This window comes from Xyrauchen texanus, chromosome 22 (assembly GCF_025860055.1).
Source record: "Xyrauchen texanus isolate HMW12.3.18 chromosome 22, RBS_HiC_50CHRs, whole genome shotgun sequence".
Classification (NCBI taxonomy): domain Eukaryota; kingdom Metazoa; phylum Chordata; class Actinopteri; order Cypriniformes; family Catostomidae; genus Xyrauchen; species Xyrauchen texanus.
This window is the reverse complement of record NC_068297.1, coordinates 17,912,132-17,937,375: the sequence shown is the minus strand read 5'-3', so window position 1 is coordinate 17,937,375 and position 25,244 is coordinate 17,912,132. Positions and strand designations below refer to the sequence as shown.

The following is a 25,244-nucleotide window of genomic DNA, read 5'->3' as shown; positions in this document are numbered from 1 at the left end:
ATGAGTTTTAAAGATGTCAACCAAAGTGTATGTAAACTTCTGACTTCAACTGTAAGTGCTAAATTTTTGCACATGCAATTGTATTAATAATAACTGGAGTGCGCCAAATACCTAAACCAACCACAAATTTCCTCCCTTTTGCGTCAGCATATCGTTTGCATGTAAAATGCTTCACTATGGAGGTGCGAACTCAATTTTCTAAACTAATCTTCCGTAAATAAATCAAACTCTCTAGAATGTGTTGAAGAGGAGAGCATATTTCTCAATTTTCTTTGGTCATTGCAAATCCTGTGTAGCAACAAACCAAGCCAATTGTTTCCTAAAGCATTTGACATTTTACTGTTTACAGTCATTGCTGAACCACAGTTAGTTCTGCAATTTGAAATAATGCCCTTTGTTTCCATTTGTTCACACCCAAGACCAACAGAGGGGCAGAGAATAACAACAGTTATTATCCAAATGTATTTATTCCCGCAACAACACATTCTTGTCCTCCTCCCCTAAATGCGTGCACACACACACCCTTGCAAACTCCACATTTAAATACATGACGTGAGAGCCAGCATTACCTCACTGTTTGCTGCACATGCTTTAATAAAATGATACACATATTTACAGAATCCACAATTTGTTTGAATTTTCCCTCATCCCCGTCCCCCAGCAAAGAAGAAACATTCTTCCAACCTCATTGTTCCCCTCCAGAAAAAAATATTACAACACTTAAAGATGGTTTTGAAAATTACAATTAAAAATAAATTCAACCAAAAAAAGAGGGGGGAAACAGATGGAGACAAGAGAAAGAGCAATGGATCTTTTGGCCAGTACAACACAGCAGTGCGGGGAGTTTAATAACAGCGCAGATATGGCAGTAACACTGAAATAGCTCATAAAGTCTATGTACAAGGTCACGATACAGGCCATCAAGACTCTGTGTCTGACTCTCACAGACACAAGCATGCCTCTGTCCTCTAAACTGTGAAAATTAAGGAAATGCGCCTTGGCTTTTTCAAAACACCAATTAAGGGTAGAAAATGTGGAAAGGGCAGATCATGTTTCCTTAAATCTTTGTTTGCATTTCTCCCTCATATTTTTCTTTAGATCTCACTATTTAGGACTGCTTTGTAGTAGAATGAAACTGAAATAAGGCACAATATCTACACTGTTTCATCAATAGTGGAAGGGAGAGGTCTGTTGACCAATGAACAGACAAGCCAATGTATTTAACCTGCAGAACTGATCTTCCCTTTGCATCCCAACCAGCCATTCAGATTTATACAATTCACATTAAACAACAGTTTCATGGCAAGAATGCAAATAGACACCCACCCAAACCCCCCTTTAAAATCCCGACAGCATCCACATTTTATTATTTTTTACAAAAATCGCTACACACTAGTGGAGCACACAATACAAAAATTGCTGAGAGAGAATCTGACCCACCCCAGGCCCTCCCACATTTGGATAGGGTGATGGCAGACACATCTGGATTTTGGATCGGTTACAATTTCCATTTTATATTTACTTTGATTTAAAATTACAATGATCCCACAGATGACGAACAGCCATGAGATTTAAATGCTGAAAGTGTTTGAGATGTGTGTGGTGGTAAAAAAATAATTACACACAAAAACTAGCAAATTAAAGAGAAAAAATAATTAACAGACCCCAGTGGCAATTTTTAACCTTTTGTGCATTCCTGTTATCTGCCCCTTTTTGTTTATGCCATGAGCATATGGCCTCTCACGTCTGAGGTCATGAACGGTGATGTCCCCAAAGACAAAAATAAGAATATAAATGCATGTGTATTCAGGATTTCCTTTTTCCTCCATTTTATTTATCATTTCACATTTTCAGTCCAAGCCGGAACACATAAATCTTCAGGGTTCTTAAAAAGCCTCAGGTCCGTTTCACTGTCCAATTGGGATGTAGGGTTATATAGCAGAGTTTAGGGTTCAGAATGTGATAGAGGGTTTAATGTGTACGGTAAACAGAGTTTATGGTGTAGGATTTAGCGATTAGGGTTTAGACTGTATGGTAGAGTATTTCGAGTTTAGGTCTGATGGGTTATGAAGTATATAGATGAGTGTTTCAATTGACTGTTTAGGTGCGCCAGGATAATGGAATCTGGAGGAGCAACAACACGGTAGCTGGAAATGTATCAAGAGAAGTTGACGACAGGAAACTCTGACAGGCTATTAATCTGTTTTTGTAGAAGTTGTAGAACATTCAGAACATCAGGGGGCTTCAAGAAAGAGACATGTAGCTCCTTTGTGATGGTGCATTAAGTCAATGTATTTGGTGTTGGTTGTACTGGGGACACTGTACGATGGAGTTATAGGGCAGATTCTCTGGGTGTTTTGCTGGGGTATAACAACTCTGGATGGTGGCCTTCTCAGTCCTAGGCTTCAGTTGTTGTGATGATTCAGCACATCATTCATGTTTTTGATGATCCTTCATGTCCTCTTCATCTGTGTACTCTGATGGCTCGTCTCCAGGCTTCAACAAACGACCAACGTAGTCATATTTTTCTGAGTAAGACAAATAGGGAGGAAAGAACAAATGAGAAAAATAGAAGTTCGAGGAGTTTTGATTGCAAACAGTCATATTTGTCAGGACATGTTCTGTTTAGTAATATTGTCAGTCCTGCACCTGTTCAGTCTGTATTTAGCCAACTATTTTTGAAGGTTTATTTGTTTGTTTCTTAAGAGAGGTATATGAACTCTTATTTGATCTTTGAGAATTTATATTGTGAATTGGAGAACTTTATTTCCAATGAGAAATTATCATGTGCATTTTGCAAACAGTTATCAAATAGTTTTTTGCCATATTTTGTCATAAGTGTTTTTTTGATTCGAGAATATCCAATTGTGAACCTCATCATAAATCGAATAGATAGTAACTCATGCTACATACGGAGTGCGTTTATGCACTTTAAGTCTGATTTCAGTGGGACTAAAGCAATAATTTGTCTTTTTAAAATATCATGTAAATGCATTAGTCCCACTGAAATCATAAGAGTACAGATTTTGGGAAATCTAACTTAACAGACCTAGATAATACGATTGTAGATCATGTGTCTAGCATGTGTACATGTCAATTGGACCATAATAGGTCTCACCATTATGCACGTGCTCCAGGAAGTCGAACGCAACACAAAGCAGTGATATGCAACAACACAGTGCGTTTAATTCAGAAGTGATCATCCCTATGCCCTATTCCCTTCAAAGACTTTACCATCCACTGTGAGATCTTTGAAAGGCTGAATGGTGTGGGGCTCAAAAATACAATTTGTTCGGAACTCACCTTAAAAGTAATTTCAAATTGGAATTTTATTGAATTGACTATGACTGTTCTCCCTTCTGATTTGTAATGCAGGGATATACGGTGAATGCTAGAAATGTTCATTTTTCAGGAATGTTCATGAGAGATGGAGGTGAGAAAGTCATAGCAGGTGTTTCAGATGTATATTTTCAGTAGATTTGTTTGTGGTATTTCAAGATTATTTGTTGTATTTAAAGCTTGTTCTAGTATTTAAGCTTAAATTAACAATTTCAAGTGATTTTAATAAGGACAATATAGAAACATTTCCAAAAACATTTGGCCTATTAGCTTCAGAAAAGGTTTAGCTGAAAGGTGAGTATTTGCATCCCTGATTTTTTGACTGATTAGTCTGTAAACCATTCACACCAATTATTATTATTTTGTCCACTGACTGATGCTTCTATCTGTCTGCAATAGTAAACACTCGTACCACCCAACAACAATCTTTGCAGTAGCAATAAATGCTTAAGAAAACAAGTATAAAAAAAACTTTTTCATGATCTTACGTGGACTATTTTCACTCATTCCATCATAAAATACGGTAACATAACGGGAATTGCCAAAAGCATGGATCTGGGAAGTCGCCAAATATATTAAAAAATAGCCCAGTGTGTGAAATTAGTACCAACCACACACCAAATGTGACAAGGCTGATTCCAGTTCGCTAGCTCCTCGTCCAAATGCAGGTATTTCATACAAAGTAAATTTGCTCATCTACCCGCAAGAGGCGAGCGACTTTGTAAGACGTCTCAGAGTGACACAAGACATGTTGTTAGACACAAAGATACACGCTTTAATTTTAAGAACAGAAAAAGAAAAGCCGTCAATGCCAGTGTCTGATTCCCTGTTTGTTCAGAGGCATGCAGCGCGAGCCTGTCTCGTGGAACAGTTTCATTCATCTGAAAACTTTTTGCAAGAATAATGTAGTCTATGAGAATGCTGCAAATGATCTCCGGTCAACTCAGGAAGTGCTTTGAGTTCAGTTTGCTTTAAATCCACTGAGCAGTTCGTGGGTAACATGCATTGTTATCGCAACTCTGCAGGTTCAGTAATATATATATAAATCTTTCTATTAAATAAAAGACACAAGTGATTAATCCATAAAATAATGCAAGACACGTTCACCTTGAACCTAAATTAAGTTCTACTTTCTTTTCTTTATCAAGACGCAATACAAACCACAAATTCGAACAAATATTTGATTAGGCAGCATTATTTATATAAGGAATTTAAAACATTATTTAAGGAACTTATTACGCTTATTTATGATTATTATTATTATCTTTACATTTATAATTGTCTTTAGTTCTAAATTTGTAGGCTATTAGTAATTTTTCCTGTTGTCGTTGACATGATACATGATGTGATTACAAATGGGGCTGCAGGAAATGGTTAATGTTTAGATTTTTTTTCTCATTTAAAGTGCATTTTAAATTGAGAAATTTATTTTGGTTAAATATTTTGTTTCAATAAATATATTAAAATTTTCAAGCAAAATCAATAAAGCAAAAATATTGACTGACCCTCTGTAGGGGGTAGATATCACCCTACCATACTATGAATGCAGGATGTAAACATTACAAATTAGACATTATCTACTGCACTAAACATTATTATTATGATTTACACAGAGTTTATAAAGATGAAAGTGAAGCAAAGCAGAGCTTGAATAGTTAGAACAATCCAGGAGAAAATGGCATAATTTTTCCATCTTCGGACATCACCATAAGAACAACAGATAACACACATCTGATCTGCACTAAAATCAATGCATAAAGAATGTAAGAAATGCACGTGGCTGTTGTGTTGGTCATGCTAAAGCAGACTTCTTCAATGCTTTACTATGATGCAACTGAAAAACATCCACAGCACCTCCTCAGCTGACATCCTCTTCACCTATTCAATTGCGCATGGCGTCATGTACACTACAGTGTTGGGGGTAACGCGATAAAAGTAATGAATGATACTTAAATCAGATTACTTTTCCCGAGTAATAAATAAAAAGGCAATATTTTAGACCATAACATGGTCTAAATATGGTAATATTACCTTTTTAAATAATGTAACGCGTTGCTTTTGTAAACCTCTACTGTCCATGCATTGCGAGAAATCAGGAGTAAATGTGTAAAAACTTCGGGGAGGAGACAGGGTGCATGACTGGCATTGTAGTTCTACAGAATGTAAGGCCAGGGACTATTTAGCAGAGACGAGTCACTTCTATTTAAATGAATCGGAGAAATTGGAACACCCAATCAAGAAGATCTAGCACCCAACAGTCAATAGATGTAGAAAGGAAGTCCAGCCTTGCAGGTAAAAGAGCCAATTACCTTTTAGATACAGACATCGCCTGTCAATCAACTTGCCATTTCGTGTTTTAGCGTGATATGCGGTCAAAATTCGATTGAGTGAAAAGCGTTTGATTCATGTGTTAATACACACTGTATAAAATAACTTCCACTAGCCACGACATGATACACAGGGTGAAATACTCGCTTATGCAGCCGAACTGATCAGTGTTACAGGTACCCTTAACTGGGAGAATGGGTTAAGACAAGGCAATAGTTTGATTATAACTGCCCATGTTTACATTGTAAGAAATGACTATTCTGCCCTAGAATGTGAGTCCCACTTGACCTGATTTTGTTAGAAAAACCACACTCCCCCAAAATAACTTAATTATCATAGTTAAACTTTGTCACAGTAACATCTGGGTGATAACACCCTGAGTGACTAAATGATTGTAGCATGGCAACAACAGTGGGACACAGAGAACATCTCAGATAAAGGGATTTGCGACCTTAGTTATCATTCGGGTATTTGTCTAAACAATTGGTATTACCATACCATTTGGGTGCTTACAACTGAAACAACATCGGTCAACCAGACCGTGAGATTGTTAATTCTTTAATTATATTAAGAGCACAGCCTCATTTACATGATGGATGGCATGTTATTTTACAAACTAGTTAAAAGGTTAAGTTTTAGAATGCTCATGGTTTATCTAAAGTGCTTAATGTACTTTGTTACTGTGAAACTGCAATAAAGATTTCAACATCTTCATCTCAAGATTGATGCCTGATCCTGTGTTTGTTTTTATTTATCTTACATTGGCGAGCCACCCAGCGAGGGATTTCAGAAAAATAGCGGAGAAAAGGTAAGACATTTTCTTTTATGCCGTTTTTTTGGGCTATCTAGAAAAAAATCTATAAAAGTAATGAAGGACAGGAATATTCAAGAAATATTCAATTCAGCTTTATTCAGCGTAGCGGGAGGAATATTAAGCATAATTCTTCACAATTCAGATAAGATTCTAAAAGGAATTGAATCAGCCCGAAGGAGTGTGGTGGCAGAGTTGTATCGAAATTTATGTTTCTAAAGTAATTGAAACATATAGTGTAGAGAGCCTGAAGAACTGCGGCTCTAATAAGTTTAAAAAACAACAAACCCGAAGCAGTGTGGTTTTTGTCCAACGCATTGCATTGTGTTTTAAACGTACCGAGTGTTGTTAAGCCCAATGTACCGTGGCAATAACATATACAACAACCCCACGTATTTGATTTGAGAATGTCCAATTGTGAACCTCATATCATACATCGAATCGAATCTTGAAATAATATATAGTAACTCGTGTTGCATACGGAGTGCGTTTAAATGCACTTTAAGTCTTATTTCAGTGGGACTAAAGCAATAATTTGTCTTTATAAAATATGGTACTACCTGAAGCAGTGTGGCAGTGATAGATTTTAAACAGTTAGACCATAAAGAGTGAGTGTTAGTGAAGTTGAACTTAGAGGCCCAACGGAGTTTGGTTGTGTCCGAAACAGTGAGATATTTAAAGTTCAAAAGCCCAACATACTGTATTGCCGCATTTAATTAATATGCATCCGAAGCACATGAGCTGTAAATAACTAAAATAACGGGTATCTTAAAGTAATTAGATAGCGTAGTCAGTGAAGAAACAATTTCGAATAGCCTACTGAATTAGTATAGCAATTCACTAAGATTTAAAGAATGGAAGAGCTGATTGTGAAAAACATTAAGCATGGCTCACAGGAATTGTTTGATGTGATAGAGTGTAAAGCCCACCCCTACTGTCATATTTTATGCCTGATTTCCCCTACAGGCACTAACAGCAGAGGCTTGAGCAATATATGGCACATTCTTCTGTATCGCACAGCAACACAAACAGACATGAGGCTGGGATACTCTGAATCAATCTAGCAAACATTAAATTAAAACAAACATTCCCTAAAGCAGTCTCATTAAATTAAACACTGAGGCTTGTAGGCCAAACACAAAATATTGCACGGCAATGAAAAAAAAAAAAAGTCTCTATATCCATTTATTTATATCGTCTAGATGGCTACAGCTCTATAAATATCTATTTCTATATTTTAAAAATCAATGTGAGAGAGTGCCGTGTACTGTTATACTTCTCAAACTTTATTGAAATCAATTTTTGAGAGTTCCATGCGCTTCACATGAGAAGTGCTATTTGTGTGGTGTGCAGAATTGCTACATATGAGGAGTGTTCAAATCAGTTAAGATGCTGACTTAGAAGCCCCGTTAGCCATGTAGCTCATGTGGCAACACATTAGGTTTTGGAACAGAGCTTATATGTTTGTTTAGAAGTCCTTAGAATTCTTGAATTTATCTGGCTTACCCATGAATTGCATCTCCCATTCTCGAACACTCTCCATCTGGACAGCGTTCAGGTCGGAAAGATCATCATATTCATCCCGTAAAGCGTCTTTCTCAAGACAGAATGTGGCCAGACCACGAGAAGCATCTCTTCCTGCAAAGATCCCGTAGGGGCCCTCTGGAAGGGGAGAGATACTGTAAGTAAAGGGGTCACACAAACAAATTCAAGAACATTGTGACATTACAGGTACAGCAAGCAGTTCTGAACATGCCCTGTATTGCAAGGCCACTGTAATTACAGCAGCACCCAAAATGGCTCACTGTATTCAAATCAGGTGAGAACTACTCTCAATAATATAGGCATGCAATCAAAACAATAACAATATCATCAAATCAAACATTGCTGCTGGTGCAATGATCCCAGCTAAGAGTGGAGTAGCAATCAAAATACACCGGTAACCCAAAACACCTTTGAGAGATTCTTTAAAACACTGCATTAATGGCAAATTAAAGCCAATAAAGTTAGATAACACCAAAGAGAAGAATCAACCCCAGCTGTGAAGAGATAAGTCTGTTCAGGGGCAGGGCACATCTTTGTCCCAACCTGAGACATGACAGCAAGCACAACAGACTGATAAACTTCAGTCAACCCATGGACAAAGATGTGATGAGAGGAAGTCAGGCACATCTGACTGCACTGTTAACAATCTCACATTTAGGCATGGACCTCAACTAAAGGCAATTTAAAGGGACAATTCACCCAAAGATTAAAAATCTGTTATTTACTCACCCTCATGTTGTTCTTACACAAAAGAAAATGTTTTAGGCAGAACGTTAGCATCAGTCAAAAAAATGATGCAATGAAAGTGAAAGGTGACTGAAGCTAACATTTGGTCCTTTTGTGATCTACTGTAGGAGTTAGTTTTGGAAAAATATGAGGGTGGCCAAACGTTGACCAAAAAGGACAAACCAGAACCATAATCTCAAAGCAAGTTTCAAAAGAAAGTGAAAGTGTTGATTGACAGTAAAACAGGACTTAAATTTTGATCTGTTTCTCACCCACACTTATATCTCTTCTGAAGACATGGATTTAACTAGGAGTTATGAATTACTTTAATGCTTCCTTTAAATGCTTTGAGCTTCAAAATGTTGGTATCCATTCAATTGCATTGTGAGGACCTACAGAGTTTAAATATTCTTCTAAACATCTGCTTGTGTTCAGCAGATGAAAGAAAGTCATACACATCTGGGATAGCATGAGGTTGAGTAAATAATAGGAATTTTCATTTTTGGGTGAACTATCCCTTTAAGATGCCGCTTGATAATGCAGGTGTCTAAATGAAGGACCCTTCCTGCTGACACAACACCTTAACACCCAGCGCTGCCCCATAAACTCCACAGATGGTCAGATAACATATCTCACATACAAATATAGCCATGAGATATCTGATGCCCTATTGCAGGCACAAGTTCACTACAAATCAAAATCGCACAATAAATTGTAACAAACAAAGCCATGATGATACAGTACATCTTTGAGCTTCAAAGGCAAGTTTTATTTTTCTTCGTTTAACTTCTGTGCAATGTTTCCAAATATAGACTCAAGACAAATAAAAGACTGCTGTTTCTGCTTTGACGGCAAAATATTTTAAATTTTTGTGCAACAAACAGCTGTTTGCACACATTAAATTACAGGAAAAAGGAACAGCATTGGCCTGCACGGGGACAGAGGAAGGAATGAAATTAGTGTTTATATCTTAACCAAAGCCACTACTATATTAGCTGACCAAGTATTCATCCCCGCAGATCAGGGGAGGATCAACCAGGGTGGCAAATGCCACCCTAAGAAAAAGCATTGCCACCCCATCAGCTACTCCAGCATAAGTATCCAGATTTATCAAATATAAATTTAAGTATATTATCATTGATTTTGACATTGTGTAGAGGTTTATTCATTTCAAACTGCCTGAATTCTCATCGACCGCACAAATGACTACAGACTAGGTCTGCACAATTAATCTAAAAACAAATCACAATTACGGCTGCCACAATTATATAATCGTGAAAACTGGCGATTAGTGTTCAATTTAAGTCTGCTCATGTTGTGTTTACAAAGTGTTTTTGCAGCAGTTGAGTATTCTAATCAATCACTAACATGTCTGTTGAGCAATGAAATGGCAATGGCCAATCAGAGATGCTTAAATTAGTCCTCTGTACTATCAGTAATGACAACTGATTCTAATGTGCAAGTTTTAAACCGTCTGAATGCCCAGATGCTTGCTTTATATTCCACCTCTGTTCACGGTGGCACATGGAAATTAATATTGAAGAAACATCACCGGACACTCGAAAAGAAGCTGTAGAACAACTTTGTAAATATTTTGGATTCATTGCATATTGCACCGCTCGCTTTGAACGTAGATGTTAAATACAATGCAAATGAGCAACATGACAAAACTAAAACACTCCCGTTGCAATCAAGGCATAGACGCTGTGTGAATAATGTATTTATTATGCTGATTTAATGAGAGCATTCACATGATTGCAGAACTTTGTTCGGAGCGTCACTGAAATCGAGTCGAAATGCAGTGAGCGACCGCAGTCTTTGTAATGGGAGAGTTTGTCGCGTTGCTCTATTTCTGTGTAAAATTTATTAAAATGTAATAACAGTTTTGTTTTGTCATGTTAATAAGTAGGTCAATGTTAATTTGACAAAATAGCAATAAAGTACTTCAGCTAAACTAAGTTTGTTTTGGAGGTGTAGCCATAAAGAACATGGCATGAACAGCATATTTCAGGAATCACCGGCATTGTTATCGCTGGTATTGCTAGATTTTACATTTTTACGAATCACACAAATTCTGATAGCAAATGACTTTAATTTCAAAAGTGCAACCACTGAGGCCAATAATGATCTAACGATGATTTACATTAACAAGATCACCATTGAAGATCTAAAGGGATGAATGGTCCCGTCTAGCCACCTAAGGGCTTACTGAACGCAGTAACTTGGTCGATTTAAATCAGCTGTTTATATGTTTGAATATGACATTATTTACTGTAAATGGACTAATAATTTAAGCAGTAATTTAGCAATTATTTAAAAAAATTCTATACCAAAGATATCAATTTTTATTGATAAAATGCCTAACATTAACAAACATTATTACATGATTTAATGCTTAAAAGAAACTGGAGCGCAGTTCACATCCACCATTGAAATCTGCAACTCTGAAGAACCGCATGGTTGCTTGCTTTGTGACGTCATGGTAATTTAATATTTGAATCAACATTAATACATCGCGATTACAATATCAAGGGCAATAATCGACAATAATCGGCAGCCCTACTACAATCCCATAGCGTGATTAATTACAGCAGCAACAAATCACAACATCAACTTGTCGCCTACCTACTATTGCAGCACGTGTACTGTGTTTGGGCTCTCGAGGGTTGATGAGCTAATTTCCTCAACAACAATGACCACATTGACAAATACATGGAAAGAGGTAAAAGATTAATTTCTCAGTTGTTTCCAAGTATTCACTGAATGATTCTTAGATAAATCGTTGTCATTTATGGGTTGAGATGGGTGAGACGTGTCCTCACCACTTTTTGAAATAGCTTTCGTCAGGTATGTGTACAATCCACATGAAACAGCTCCAGTTCTTGAGTTGGAGTTTCTATTTCATCTGTGCGTGTTTTGACTGACTCTCCGGCACTGGAATGTGTTATTTTGAATGATATGATAAGTTTTGTTGAGGCTGTTATCAGAGTTGTTTAGTGTCAGCAATTTTGCCGCAGCTCGCGCTTTTTTTCCGTGTCCCCCATTGTGATGGCCTTCTCGGCCATATTGTTGAGTGTATGTAGTGTGTGTGAGTTGTCTTCCTCTCCCTCTCTCCTAATTACTCCCAGGTGTGTGGTAACCAGGTGAACTGATTGTTGATGTTGTGCACCGAAGCGCAGTGTGTTTCCTCCCTATATAAATTGAGTGTTTCATTTCTGGGTTGTGCTATGGGAGAGGGTTGTTTATGAGCTGTATCATATAGTTCAAGGGTGCATATTGATTTTTTTCCCCGGGTTCCCGCTGCTGGAGCAGAGAGTTTGTGGTTTGTGCTATCTTTTCATATACAGAATTGTCAATATATGTGTCTGTGTTTCCGCTACGCTCCTCTCTCCACATCTTTTATTGCATTATCGTATTTTTAAGCAGCAATCCACTGATGTACAGAGGCAATCTTGTTTAATTAAAATAAGAAATTATATTTGGGCGAATTAGAATCCAAAACCTCTATAAACTAATGGCAAAAAGTTACCCATTAGATCAATCATTCATGTTCTTAATCAAAGTGCTGATCTATGTAGTTATCGACTGACAAACAAAATCCCAAGACTGATAGATGCAGATATAAAAATTAAATGTCCATATTATGTGAAATATTTATTTGGGTGCTTGAATCAGTCACGAAGATTGGCTGTTGATCAAAATAGGTCATTTAAAATAATCTTTTACTGTGCAAAATGTATAGTTTAGCAGCACTGCCCCCATAGTACAATTTCCTGTACAGTTTATTTTTATTTAGACATAACTTTGTGTTAATCTTTGCTTTCAAATGGATTATTCCATCTGTTACAAAGGTGATAGGTCTTCAGGACTTTATTAGCAGAATAACATGGGATATGCATGCATTTTCCAACCATAGATACACTGTAGTGAAGTTTAGTCCAGATTGCTGGTTCAAAATGACAAGCTATGGAACATTTAGAATTTGCTGACGTGTTTAATAGACAAAGTCTAGTTGCTCTGGAGATATACATTTTGTAATATTGGCAATACAGCAGCAAAATGGTTACCCCCCAAAAAATGTCTATATCCGCCCCTGCTGCAAATCAAGCTGTTAACTGTTAAGCATGCATATTTGTTATTGCATCACTGAATGCACACAATTCAGTTCCACTTGTATAGTACATATCTGATGTATCAAGGGAGTTTTGGGGGAAAGAGCAGATGGTTATGTGAGCATCACAGCACTGTAACCCCGTTTATCCAACGTCACGCATTGTTCTCGTTCACAATATTCACAAATATGACAGAATGAATCCTGGCAAAGAGTTCAACAAGGCAAACAGATAATGCTTTGAGAGAGAGAGAGATTACATGAAGGCTGTTAGTGAATATGGTCATAGTTATGGATAAGAATCCGACATGTTAATCACCAGTGATCAAATAAGCAAGAAAAACAACAACTTCACCACACTTTTCAGCAAAGCTAAAGAAAACGTGTTTTCCGGAGTGGTAGTTGGCAATCTAATACCAAACTCTGTGTGCACATCACAGCAAGAGTCTCTGGAGTCTTTACCAGTATCAGCTGATCAAAAGCTTTCCACTGACTACTGTATTTGTCAGTAGAAGCTGGTTAAGACGCAAGCTCTACTCTTCTGGTGCAGTTAAACACCCCTGAATATGGGTGAGTCCAAACCCTGCTGTTTCAATGCGTCCTTACCGCGTCCATAAAACTTCTTGCCGCTGGTCACGTCGAAGACCTTGGTGTTGACTGCCATGAGGATGCGCGGGTTCTGCACGCCGTCGTATTCGTGCAGCTGCTCCAGGGTGAAGTCGCGTCTTCTCATCTTGGGCAACGGCGAGGCCTTGCTGCCCCGGCCCGAGTCCGCTCCCGCCCTCCTCCAAACCCGCGCGTAAATCACGTAACACACGACCAGCACGATCGCTAGAACGCTGAGATTGAGCAGCATGACGGTTATAGAGAGACCGGCCCCCGGATCTAACTCCTCTGTACTCCCCAGGCCGCCACTAGTGTCCGCCGCAGCACTCATTCCGTCCCCATCGTCCGCCATACTGCAACGATAACGCCTTCCCACCGCGAGCGCGCCCTCCCATCTGGCACGCAGCAGCACGTTTGATTGGCTCACAGCCTCAGGAACGCCGCGCTAACTGCCGGGAATTGTAGTTTTCTATGTGGCTTTTCCGTTTCTGTGTCACGCCTATAAGACCACCAAGCACATGCGACCAGACAAAGCTTGAGATTAGAAAAGGCGCCAACTGATAGGATCATTAGCGAACCACCATAATAAATAAACAAACACAATTAGACACAAAATATGACTTCTAAACCTACAAATTTAGGCACCAAATGTTGCATTAAAAATGTGAGATTCTAGTCTTGAATATTGAACACAAAATACTAAAAATGTTTTAAATATTATTTAGCTGGCTATATTATTTATAATTACTAATTTAATTCAACCAAGCTAATAAAATCCCTTATCAAACTTTTCTGTCTCCACCTTGACATTTAGTACAACACACGTATTTGGGGGTTTTATAAACAGATTTTAATATATTTTATTTTTGTATTTTTTTTTACAATTTGAGGAAAAAAATTAAACCGACATGCATACCAACACACTTGTGCACACAAACAAGATCACAATAAAATGAATCAATAAAAATGGATTGATTGAAATTACAGCTGCTTTGAAACATTTTTTTTTTTTTTTATGTACAGTTTTCTTAAGCAAATATGATACAATCGAGACATCAATTCATTGTCTGATTAATGATGACAAGTGATAGAAAGAGCACTGATTAAATGTTATCAGCCAAAATTTATCCTGGAAATGAATGCAAATAAAAGTATTCTCAAAGCCACTGCATTTGCAGTCATCTAAAATCTCTTAGTAATATCAGAAAAAAATTATAATCAATTAAGGTTTAAAAAAGAAAAAGAGGAAAACAATAAATTATCTCAACTCCAATATAATTCAAAGTTTTTAAAAGGAAGAATTCCTTTAAAAAATATAACATTTCAAGTACACAGATGTTTTCCAATTTAAGTCAAAATTTTCAAAAACAAAAATAAAAGAAAAAGTCAAAGATGTTTTCTCTCTTTCGCACCTAAACTGGAGACATCCAAAATGGCAAAATGTTTGTTTAATAGCAGGAATATCCTTTAGCTCTTGATGATGTTAACACTTCTGTCACAATCCCTCACCACTGGCTCAATATCTACGTACTTCTCTGATCTTCAGCTCAGTCTCTCAGCTAATCATAAAAGCATAAAGAACTTAGTATTCCATCAATGCCACTTTCCTACACAACCTAAAAGAGCAAAAATGCAAGTCTATATAGTGTGTTATATTGTGTCAACCTTAATTCAAGGTTTTTTTTGTTTCATGTGTTTTTTTATTTTAATTTTAAAATTAACAGTAAAACGTGTGCTGTTGTCAGGCACACAAATAAGTGTGATGTGCTGCCCAGGTCAGGCACCTGGGCAAATTAAAATACTTACACAATAAAGAAAAACCCAAGAGACTTATTATTATGAATGTCGACAGAGTTGTAATGTGTATATTTATATATATATATATTATATGTTTTTTTTTGGTAGATTCTGAACTGTAAGGCATTTGAAAATGTAGAATTAATTTTAAAAAGAGAATGCATCTTCTGTAAACTGCACAGGGTCACCATGCATACTGATGATTTTGCAAACTACTAACTGCAGGAAAAACAAAAACAAATTAAAAGAACAAAAAACAAAAACATCCAGAAAAAGAGTCTTGTACAACACACCCAAGAAAATTCTGGTTTACTCTTCAGTTTGTGAACACAACAGTCTGATAGTTGCTCTTTGCTCTAACAGTTTGACTGGCTCACTTCCAAGGTTACGGTGTAAAACGCAAGCCTGAATCAGCACTGAAAATCCTTTCACAGCTCTAGAGTTACAATCACTCAAATACTGAATAGTGTAGTTAAGGGCTTCATTTCTTTGGCTGTTGGCTATCTTTGTTTTTGCACGTTGCTGACTCTTCTTTGCGAGCATCTGATGAGGTATTCTTCTTCACATTCTCTTTGGATGGAGCTTTTGTAGCAGGGTCATTAGCCGTGCCGCTCTTGGCGGTCGAAGAGGTTGGCTTCTGATTGGCTGAGGCACCCTTGGCTGGCCCAGCGTTTGATAGCTGACTGGCTGAGGCGGTTTTCGTTGCGGTTGGGGCAGCGGTCTGATCAGTTGAGGTTGTTTTTGCCACCCCTCGAGCAGCAGGCTGATTGTCTGAAGATGTCTTGGCGAATTGGGACTGCTTTGATGATGACGAGGAAGAGTTGTGACGTCTACGTTTTGGCTCGTCCTGTGTTTTTCTTCTTATTCCTTCCTCTCCCATTGGTGGCTAAAAGCAGGGACATTTGATATAGATTGAAACCCATTAATCATAACATTGTTTTTTTTTTATTAATATTTGGAATGTGATTACAAATTATTAGGATCGATTTATGTATGTGTTATTCTGGACTCCAAATTCTCAGTTTTCTTTACAAACACAACAAAAATGTGTACACTCACATCTACTCTGAAGTCATCAATGCTCTTGAATTTGTTGAGGTATTCCTGAAGTTTGGGGTCAATGGGTTGATTCTTCATATAAGAATATTTCAAGAAAGCCCAGAATTTCTCCAGTCCATATAGCTGACCTATACAAACACAATCCCAAAAACCATTACAATACAGACAAAGCACACAGTCATACATGTTTTAGCAAGCAGAATAAAAGCATACTTTCAGATGCTTGTTTTTACTGTACAACTTTTTATGGATGGCATTCAATATTCTCTGACCACGATATTGAATGAAGTTTACTTAAGAGCTACTGCTTGACATTCAATGGTCCATTAAACTGTAAAGATTATAGATAGCATAAATGCAGACTGTAAAAAAGTCATTCTGAGATGGTGGTTCAATCATAAGCTTCAATGAACTCTGCTAGGAGAGAATTTCATCCCCAAACAACAATGGTAGGTGATATGAGTCCTTGTTGGTCGTTCTAAGGTCAGATGCCTGACCTTTCTCATAGTCACGTATGGTCTCCTCCTGGAAGTCCTTAAAGATGTCAGGTCTGAACCTCCGCTCCAGTCCATAGCTGTAGAACCGGAACAGACACTCCAATCCATACCTGCAATGATCATTTGAACAGAACACATTAGGAAACCACTTGGCTTTTTCAGGTAGCACAGACCAAAAAAGAACAGTATGCATGGTTTACCAATCATTTGCATGTATAATAGTTTCATAAATACAAGATACACAAGGAAGTGGGAGTTGTACAGTTTGCATGTGCGCAAACCAGGCTAAACGCCTCAACCAAGATTTTAAAATGAAACTCACAATGTGTCACTATGAACTTCTTCACATCTGGTCTGAAATATCATACAGCAATGATCACTTTTTTATTTTTTATCATTAACATTTTCAATTATATTCACAATTATATTCAGACATTATATTCAAAATTAAGGGAATTCTAACTTTTTTCAGACAATATAAAAATATGGACTATGTGCATAACATTTTACAATAAATGTTACATTTGTTAACATGTTAATTGCAACAGATACTTACATTGAACTTTGTACATGTTAACATTAATAAATGCATTATGAACTAACATGAACAAGAAACTATTGTACAGTTGAAATTGTATAAATTTACATCGACAAAGATTAAGAAATGCTGTTATAAATGTTCATTGTTAGTTCATGATGCATTGTGCATGAATACATTTACTGTTAACCAATACAAGTTATTGGAAAGTGACCTAATGTATCGTCTCTTATTCGCCTGAAATTGTGTTTGTTATTGTGCTGAATTTGTGATGTAGCTTGCATTTAAAGTTCCTTCCAATAATGTATATTTTATTATTACATCAAGAGTTTTGTTGCATTTTGTTGATTGAGAAAATAAGTTGCGTTAACAGGTCCATTTTTCTTTTACAAGCTAACTTTGGTGACTTTGAACAAAGTTAAAACTAAATTAGCATACAATTTCATACCATTTTCAAAGTATATTCACAACTACCAATTACTTTATACTTGCATTTGTGTCCTAGCAACTTCTGAAATACACTCGAATACAGATAAGTGTGTTAATAAACAGTATCCCTGATACATTACTGCATTGAGGGCAAGAGAACCAGACAGACCTTTCACCCTCAGTGCAATTATTCAGACTTGGCAGTCATTCTGTTGTGGGTGAGTGTGCATGTTGTGTAGGTCAAACACTCATACTAGCTTCCCCTTTAAACCTTTTCTAATGACACTTTTTGTTTTGGATTCTCCCTTTCCAACTAGAACCCAAACTAGTGATAATCTGAACCATTTGCCATGACATAACTTCAGCTTTTTGCCAATCGATTATAAAAAATAAAAAAAGTGCAGAAGAGAAATACTAGTATGACTGATGTATTATTAATATTTCAAACAGATTAGCCATGAAAGTCATAACACTTAAAAAATCTGCCTTGATAAGTGGTACGTTATACATTTTTGTGTGAATTCTGAGACAAGCACACTCACCTGTAGTTCTCTTTGGCATCCTCCAAGGAAAACTGCTTGAACTCCTCATACATTTTCCTGTTGAAGTTGTCTCTGAGGAAGAAGGACCAGAATCTGAAGAGGGTGTTCATCTCCTGAGACTGACCGACACCTAATCGCTTCCTCTCTGTGAAAATAAGTACACAATCATAAGGAACTGATATATAAGGACAACAACTTATACCATAGATAAGAGTTATACAGAAGCCAGTTGTAAAATAATCATACAACCATTGAGGCAGCGACGGCGGTATTTGTGGTAAACTTGCTGAGTGAAGCCGTTTTCTCTCAAAAGCTCATGAGATGGGTGCCAGAACTTGGGTAGGGACTGAGGGGTACAGCCGTAACTGCCCGACAATGCAGGGGCTCCTTCTGATGGAGATGCATTAGAGCTGCTGTACAGAGGAAGAGAGACAGCAAGAGTGGGAAATGGGAGAAAGAAAGAGAGAATGTTGAGAGGAACCAAACTCTAGTGGGGTAAAGACTTGTAAATCATCAGTGTTATAATATCAGTGTATGAAATAAAGCCACGGACAATAGCATGTCTGTTTCATCAGTGCAATAAAACTAATAGGGCTATAAACCAAATAAAAATAAAAGTATCATTCCATGATATGCCAACTAGTGTTGTCAAAAATACCGGTACTCCGGTACTAAGTCGGTAAATTTTTACAATACCAGTATTTCTAAAAGGTACCAGAGTGCATGGTACCGGGTGCAGAGTCGGGAACTTTCGAATGCTCACAACAAGCAAAAGATGACTGAGCAGAGTCTCAACTGAATCTTGTCGAAAAGAAAAGTGGAAAAAGCCAGATTTGGAAATTCATTGTATTTGAGGCTGAAGAAAAGGGAAACATTATAGAACTTAATAAAGCACCGGAAAGACAGACACCCGGATTTACTCAAGCAACTAAAGCAGGTGAGTTTAAAAGCATAAAGTAAATTCAGAAGCGGTCTCGTTGTGGAATAAGCGGAGCCGGAGCTCTTTAAAGGAAACATTCCGGTATTACAAATGCAGTTATATTTAATGCGTTATAGCTTTATTAAAGTTCAAATAATACAGAAGCATATCATGTTAATTACTTTAAACCCAGAAACTGGCATTTTTCTGTGTGGTCGGTGCCTCTTCAATGAGTTGCGCGAATGTCCCGATCTAAGGGGGAGAGATTGAAACTGCACTCGGCTGAGAGACTCAGCCTCGGGGACACTCCTCCCTCGAGCGAGCACACTTAATGCAGCTAGATTAGAATGCGATTGCTCGCGACTTATTTAATCATAATATATGTCACTGTGCATTTCTTATCATGAAGACAATTGGCAATATGCAGCTTTATTAATATGAGAGCACTTTGCGCATTAGTTTGGAAATTGTTTTTTATTCATTATATTGTAAGCTTGTTTATTTAGTTTTTTTTTTGTACTTGGTAAAAACGTAACAGTTAAAGTTGCAAAAGGTGAAGCAAATCTTATATAAGTGTTCAAAAATACTTCAAGCATACATTGTACAGTTTTGTTATAATTCAAAAATAATATATTTAAAATAACGTGTTGCTCAATGGCATATTTTTGTTCTTAGTTCTGCTGCTAATGTTTTAATAACTTTGTTAATAAAAGAGTGTTGTTTAGTAACCTGTTTTTGTGTTTTGCTTTGGTACCGAAAAATGGTATCGAGTACCATGAAATTTCAATGGTATTGGAAACTGAAATTTGGTACCGTGACAACATTAATGCCAATCAATATTTTCTGAAAAAAGCCCCAAAATTAAGATAATTCAAAGACATGACTTCAGCCACTTTTCCACTATCGGGCCAAACAGTTCTCATTGCAGAACTGTGCCATTCTGTGCTGTTCCATGTCAGTTGCCACAGTTACACTTTTTCCTTTGTGGAGCAGTGAAATCAGCAGAATATACTTAAAAGGGATAGTTCACCCAAAAATGAAAATTCTCTCATCATTTTCTCTCCCTCATGCCATTCCAGATGTGTATGAATTTCTTTCTTCTGCCGAACACAAATAATGATTTTAAAAGAATATTTCAGCTCTCTAGGTCCATTTAATGCAAGTGAATGGGTGCCAAAATGTTAACGCTCTACAAAGCACATAAAGGCATCATAAAAGTGATCCATATGACTCCAGTGGTTAAATCAATGTGTTCAGAAATGATATGATAGGTGTGGGTGAGAAAAAAATCAATATTGAAGTCTTTTTATGCTTGAAATTCTTCTCTCTGCCCAGTGGGTGGCGATATACATGAAGAATGTGAAACCCCAAAAACAAAAGCAGAATGTGAAAGTTAAAATGGAGATTGACTGAGCATGGAGGAGAATTTATAGTAACAAAAGGACTTTTCATCCACACCTATCATATCGTTTCTGAAGAGGTTCATTTAAAGTCTTAGGGAGTCTTAGTTTAAAGATTAATTTTATGCTGATATATGTGATATATTTTTAGAGCTTCAAAACTTGGCACCCATTTACTTGCATTTTATGGACAAAAAGATGTAAGATATTCTTCTAAAAATCTTAATTTCAGTTTTGCAAATGAAAGAAAGAAAGTCATGCACATCTGGGATGGCATAAGGGTGAGTAAATTATGAGAATTTTCATTTTTGGGTGAACTTTTCCTTTAACAGATTTGTCTTTTGGCAAGGGCATGAAACATTGGAGTTTGTGTACTATGGAGGATGATCACATATTCCAGTCATTAGGGCTGCTTTTTTCCCTTAGTTTTACTCTGCTAATACACAGGAAAGACACGGCCCATGTCACAAAAAGAGAAGCAAAGAGAAAAAGGCGAGTGGTTTATCATCAGTTGCTGAGGGTTTGTGAATGCCATTGTACACAAGCACACAGAGAGGTAAAAGTTCCCATCCTAGCTAAAAAAGAATATTTATTGACAAAATATGACATAAGTATTAAATGAAAATTGTATATGAGGATACATTGGTACATTTTTACTTTTAATGAGGTAGTTAATCTACTTTCCTGACCAAAAGGCCATGTAGAAAAATAAATGTAGGCTACAATACTAGTTAAACCATAAACATACAGAAAAATTATGAAGATGCACTAAACATACATTAATTTTAATTAACTTTTCTTTTTGTTTGGCAAGATAAAAACAATTAGAATATCGTGAGCTACAATGTACTAAAGCCATTCCACCAGTACGGTTGAGTACGATTAGTTAACTGTGCCAAGAATTCCGGGTTAATAATCATGCTGTGCCAAACCGTGCTCAAGTGGAAATTCTACTGTAACCGTTCTGTACCATGCTCAGAACCATTCAGCCCGATGGTGAAAAAGACGCTATTATTTTTGAAGATGAAAACAATAAACAGGCATTATACAAGTGGCTTTAGACGTAAACAAATTCAACTTTAGGCAGTATAATGTAAATATTTTGTAGCTCAGAAAAGTGAAGTTTGCTGACTGAGGATTCACAAAATCATGAAGGTTGAAGCTTGAATTACTCAGACGGTAGGAACATTTCTTATGGAATTCACGTGAGGGTTAGTTAATGTTTTTAATCTAACTAACATGTTAAATATACAGGCCTAAAAACTACATTAGCTGGTTCCACAAACAGGAAATGAGCAGCACAAACCTGATAGAGGAAGTGCGAGGTCTGTGCTCCCGTGAGTCCATCACCCAACCTACATGGCACTCCAGAGGAGGGTTTGAACTGTGACGAGTTTTCCTCTTTCTGGGGGTCTGAAAGGGGAAGATAGAAAAGTAATTGAGTCATTACTCTAACAAACTTACTGTCCACAATAAGAGCATCTTGATAATCCAGAAATTTCTTTGGCTGGTGCAAACATACCTGTTCATCAAGATTGCCATTGTCTTTTATAACAGGGTAGAAACGTGGGGTTTTGGTGGGGTCCTGTCTGCCAGGAGTGCGTGGGGTACGAGGGGTCCGAGGCACACTAGGGGATTCTGGGACGTCCGTGGGTAGAGAATGAGCCAGGCTAGACTCATCTTTAACACAAATAATGTAAAATAAATAAATAAATCTACATGATTGTGAAATAAAACGGGACATATAGTAATTTCTGTACATCAAATCCATCATCATGATTTTCCTCAACTTCTCTTTCTACTGTATTTTCATTTCACTTTGAAAATTAAAATACTCCATGAATATAGAGATTTTACGCATTCACCTGTCTGGCATGGGGGTGGCGGTGGGACATCTTGGTAGGGGTCAGTAGGAAGTTTTGTCGCCAGAGTTTCAAACTCGTCTTGGCTGATCATGTTGATTTTTTTAAAGTTCTCCACATCCTAACAATAGAAACAAAACAAACAGACATAAACAGAAATAACTACATACACATTTAGAACTATGTGAGAGTGGGCAAATAATATTTTTCAGTTAATTATTCCTTTTAATACAAGTATACAGTAAATGTCTTTACACATAAATGGATTTGACTCTTCTAGAAAGTTGAATAATCTCATCCTCTGCTTTATGGAACGGGAGGAGAGAGTTTGCCCTGAGAGCACAATCTTCCAGCCAGGAAGTAAATCCAATTCCAGGCTGCAGAAATATTTAGGTGCACACAAACCCAGCCAATATAGGCTTCCTGATTCTAACTCTATGAACAACAACTGGGTTTCCAACAAAAAATGTTAAGCACATTTCTAAAAATCAGAAAATATTAATCTTTGTGTGTTTCCATCAAATATGTAATGCACATTATCTTGAGAGTTGCCTTGTCATGATGGAGCGTCTGAATGAACTACTTGTTACCGGGAGAGTATTATTTGCAGGATTGGCGAAATTGTACCTCATTTTATTAAATGCTGCCTAGAGACGTTGCAGAATAAGTGTAATATCTGATATAATCAGGGTTGGGCAAGTTACTTTTGTAATGTTGTGACTACACAAAATCCAAAATAAATCAAAACTATGTTATATTGTAGCATCTTCAAAGTAGTCACACTTTGCCTAGAATTTACAGACATGTACTCTTGACAATTTCTCAACCAACTTCTTGAGGTATCATCCTCAGATGATTTTAAACAGTATTGAAGGAGTTCTATATATGTTGTGCACTTATTGGATGCCGGTACAGCACGCTGACAATTCACTGTGTGTATCACTCTGCTTGTGTTCGTTGTGTTCTAAACTAAAGTGTAAGAGCAGTGCATGTGTTAAGAGCTACTGTTCGTCAGTTAGTGTTTACATAAAACAGCTCTTCGTGATCACTAATTAATTCACCGATTTTTTAATTACTAACGGAGGCTTGGACGCATCATTTGTTTTGAACCAGCAACAGCAGATTCACGGTCGAGTAAGAAAGTAGTTCCATGCACAAATGCATTTTTATGACCATACTCAGTTTGTCCTCATTTGAAAAAATGGACTTGTTCATTGAACTGTTGTATATAAGCAATATCACATTCGCAATCATGCTATATGGCCCTACATCAGCACCATTGTGATTCGGCCTCAGGCCGAGTGCCGTAGGTAATCACAGCAGTGCTGATTTAGGGCCATAGCGTACTCTTGCTTTTGTGACATTGCTTAATATATATAACTAGGTACCCCTTCAACAACAAAAATTTCAGTTATTTTAAGTTGTTTTCATATTTTATTAGATTACTTTAATGCATATACATGCAAAAAAAAACATTTCATAATTGTATTAATTTTGTCCGTTTCCATTTGTCACCCCTTTGAAGTGGCTGACTGCTGACTACATATACGTATACATAACAGTTGACAAATGTGTTATATAATAATTGCTAAGGTAACTTATGCGATCGCTTCTCTGTGCTCTCTGGCAAAACAGATGCCGACAGGAAAACTTGAAGGCTTCACTAACTAAGGGAAGTCAAATCTCATTTCAAGGTAGCGCTATCATCCAAGGCCTTGAGAAATGAATGCAAAGGTATAGTAACTGATAAAAATAATATGAATATGATTTTTTAGGAATGCACTTTCTTTGCCATGCGCTGGGATTTTGCATAAACACTACAGACACATTCATTTTCTTGCTGTTAACACATTTCTACTGGTATTTTGTCCACCCCGACACAGAGCCCTTCATCCATTTGATGGTCTTATTATAATGCATTAACAAGTCAACAAGGTATAACGTGTTAATACGTTTTTGCAGTCATGCAGTGCGTGGTTATGATGTTGAAGTTATTCCATGAATTTTTAAGATCCAAGAAAACTAAACTCACAAGCACTTGGCCAGCCGACAGTCAGAGCACCTCAGCAGAATATATTTGAGGCGCATCATCCTCATGTAGTTGTGTAAAGACACTCTTGTCGGTTGAGTAACATATCATTAAGTTTTGTCACAGCTGCCATGGTATCAAATCTTTGCACTGTTTTACAAATTTAACTCATGAGATTGAAGCATCGCGTTTTGGTATATGCAGGCCCTGATTTAATTTTAGAATGGACCTATTAATAGTAAATGTCATTCATGATATTTTAAACAGTGTAAAAAATGCTTTGTAGTGAGCTGTTTATTATGAGATTTAACTTAAAGAGTCTAGAATTGACTCTTGGAATCTATTCCAATGAATCCAATTGTTTTCAATCAGAATTTCTTATGCACAATTTCAAAATGTGCATAAAAATAGTATAAACATATGTGCACATTTCCGTTGTTATATGCAGCAGTTTATCAGGTGTCTGTTCTTACAACTTCAGCCCACCAAGTGTCATGGCAGACCCTGTCACAGTTAACACAGGTGTTACGACTCCCATGAGTGGGTAGAGGCAGAACAAAATGTACTTTAGATCTGATAGTACCACTGAATAGTACAAACAAACCCATAATTTTCCACTCACATAAATATAAATATGGGGTTAACTAAAACTTGAATGTTAGAATGTGGATTTTCCTTCAAAAATTGTTTTGTTTTAAAATGCGGC

At 37.0% G+C, this 25,244-nt stretch overlaps 2 protein-coding genes across 5 annotated transcripts in view; both read right to left on the bottom strand.

Moving 5' to 3' along the window:
• Positions 1-448: 448 nt before the first annotated feature.
• LOC127662913 (membrane-associated progesterone receptor component 2-like) lies at positions 449-13,850 on the bottom strand. Its single transcript, XM_052154306.1, has 3 exons — positions 13,467-13,850; positions 7,985-8,140; positions 449-2,528 (listed from the first exon to the last, which is right to left on the bottom strand). The coding sequence occupies exons 1-3, from the start codon at positions 13,816-13,818 to the stop codon at positions 2,431-2,433; spliced, it is 606 nt and encodes a 201-aa protein (XP_052010266.1). The 5' UTR covers positions 13,819-13,850; the 3' UTR covers positions 449-2,430.
• Positions 13,851-14,300: 450 nt separating this feature from the next.
• The window catches only part of LOC127662330 (la-related protein 1B-like), a 64,193-nt gene continuing 53,249 nt past the window's right edge, over positions 14,301-25,244 (bottom strand). For all 4 annotated transcript variants that reach the window (XM_052153455.1, XM_052153456.1, XM_052153458.1 and 1 more), the window contains 8 exons: positions 22,513-22,630; positions 22,170-22,327; positions 21,954-22,060; positions 18,578-18,741; positions 18,329-18,473; positions 16,820-16,929; positions 16,323-16,450; positions 14,301-16,149 (listed from right to left, as the gene is read on the bottom strand). In XM_052153455.1, the coding sequence (XP_052009415.1) occupies positions 15,745-16,149; positions 16,323-16,450; positions 16,820-16,929; positions 18,329-18,473; positions 18,578-18,741; positions 21,954-22,060; positions 22,170-22,327; positions 22,513-22,630 (1,335 nt within the window). In that variant the 3' untranslated portion in view covers positions 14,301-15,744. The remainder of the gene's footprint in view (positions 16,150-16,322; positions 16,451-16,819; positions 16,930-18,328; positions 18,474-18,577; positions 18,742-21,953; positions 22,061-22,169; positions 22,328-22,512; positions 22,631-25,244) is intronic.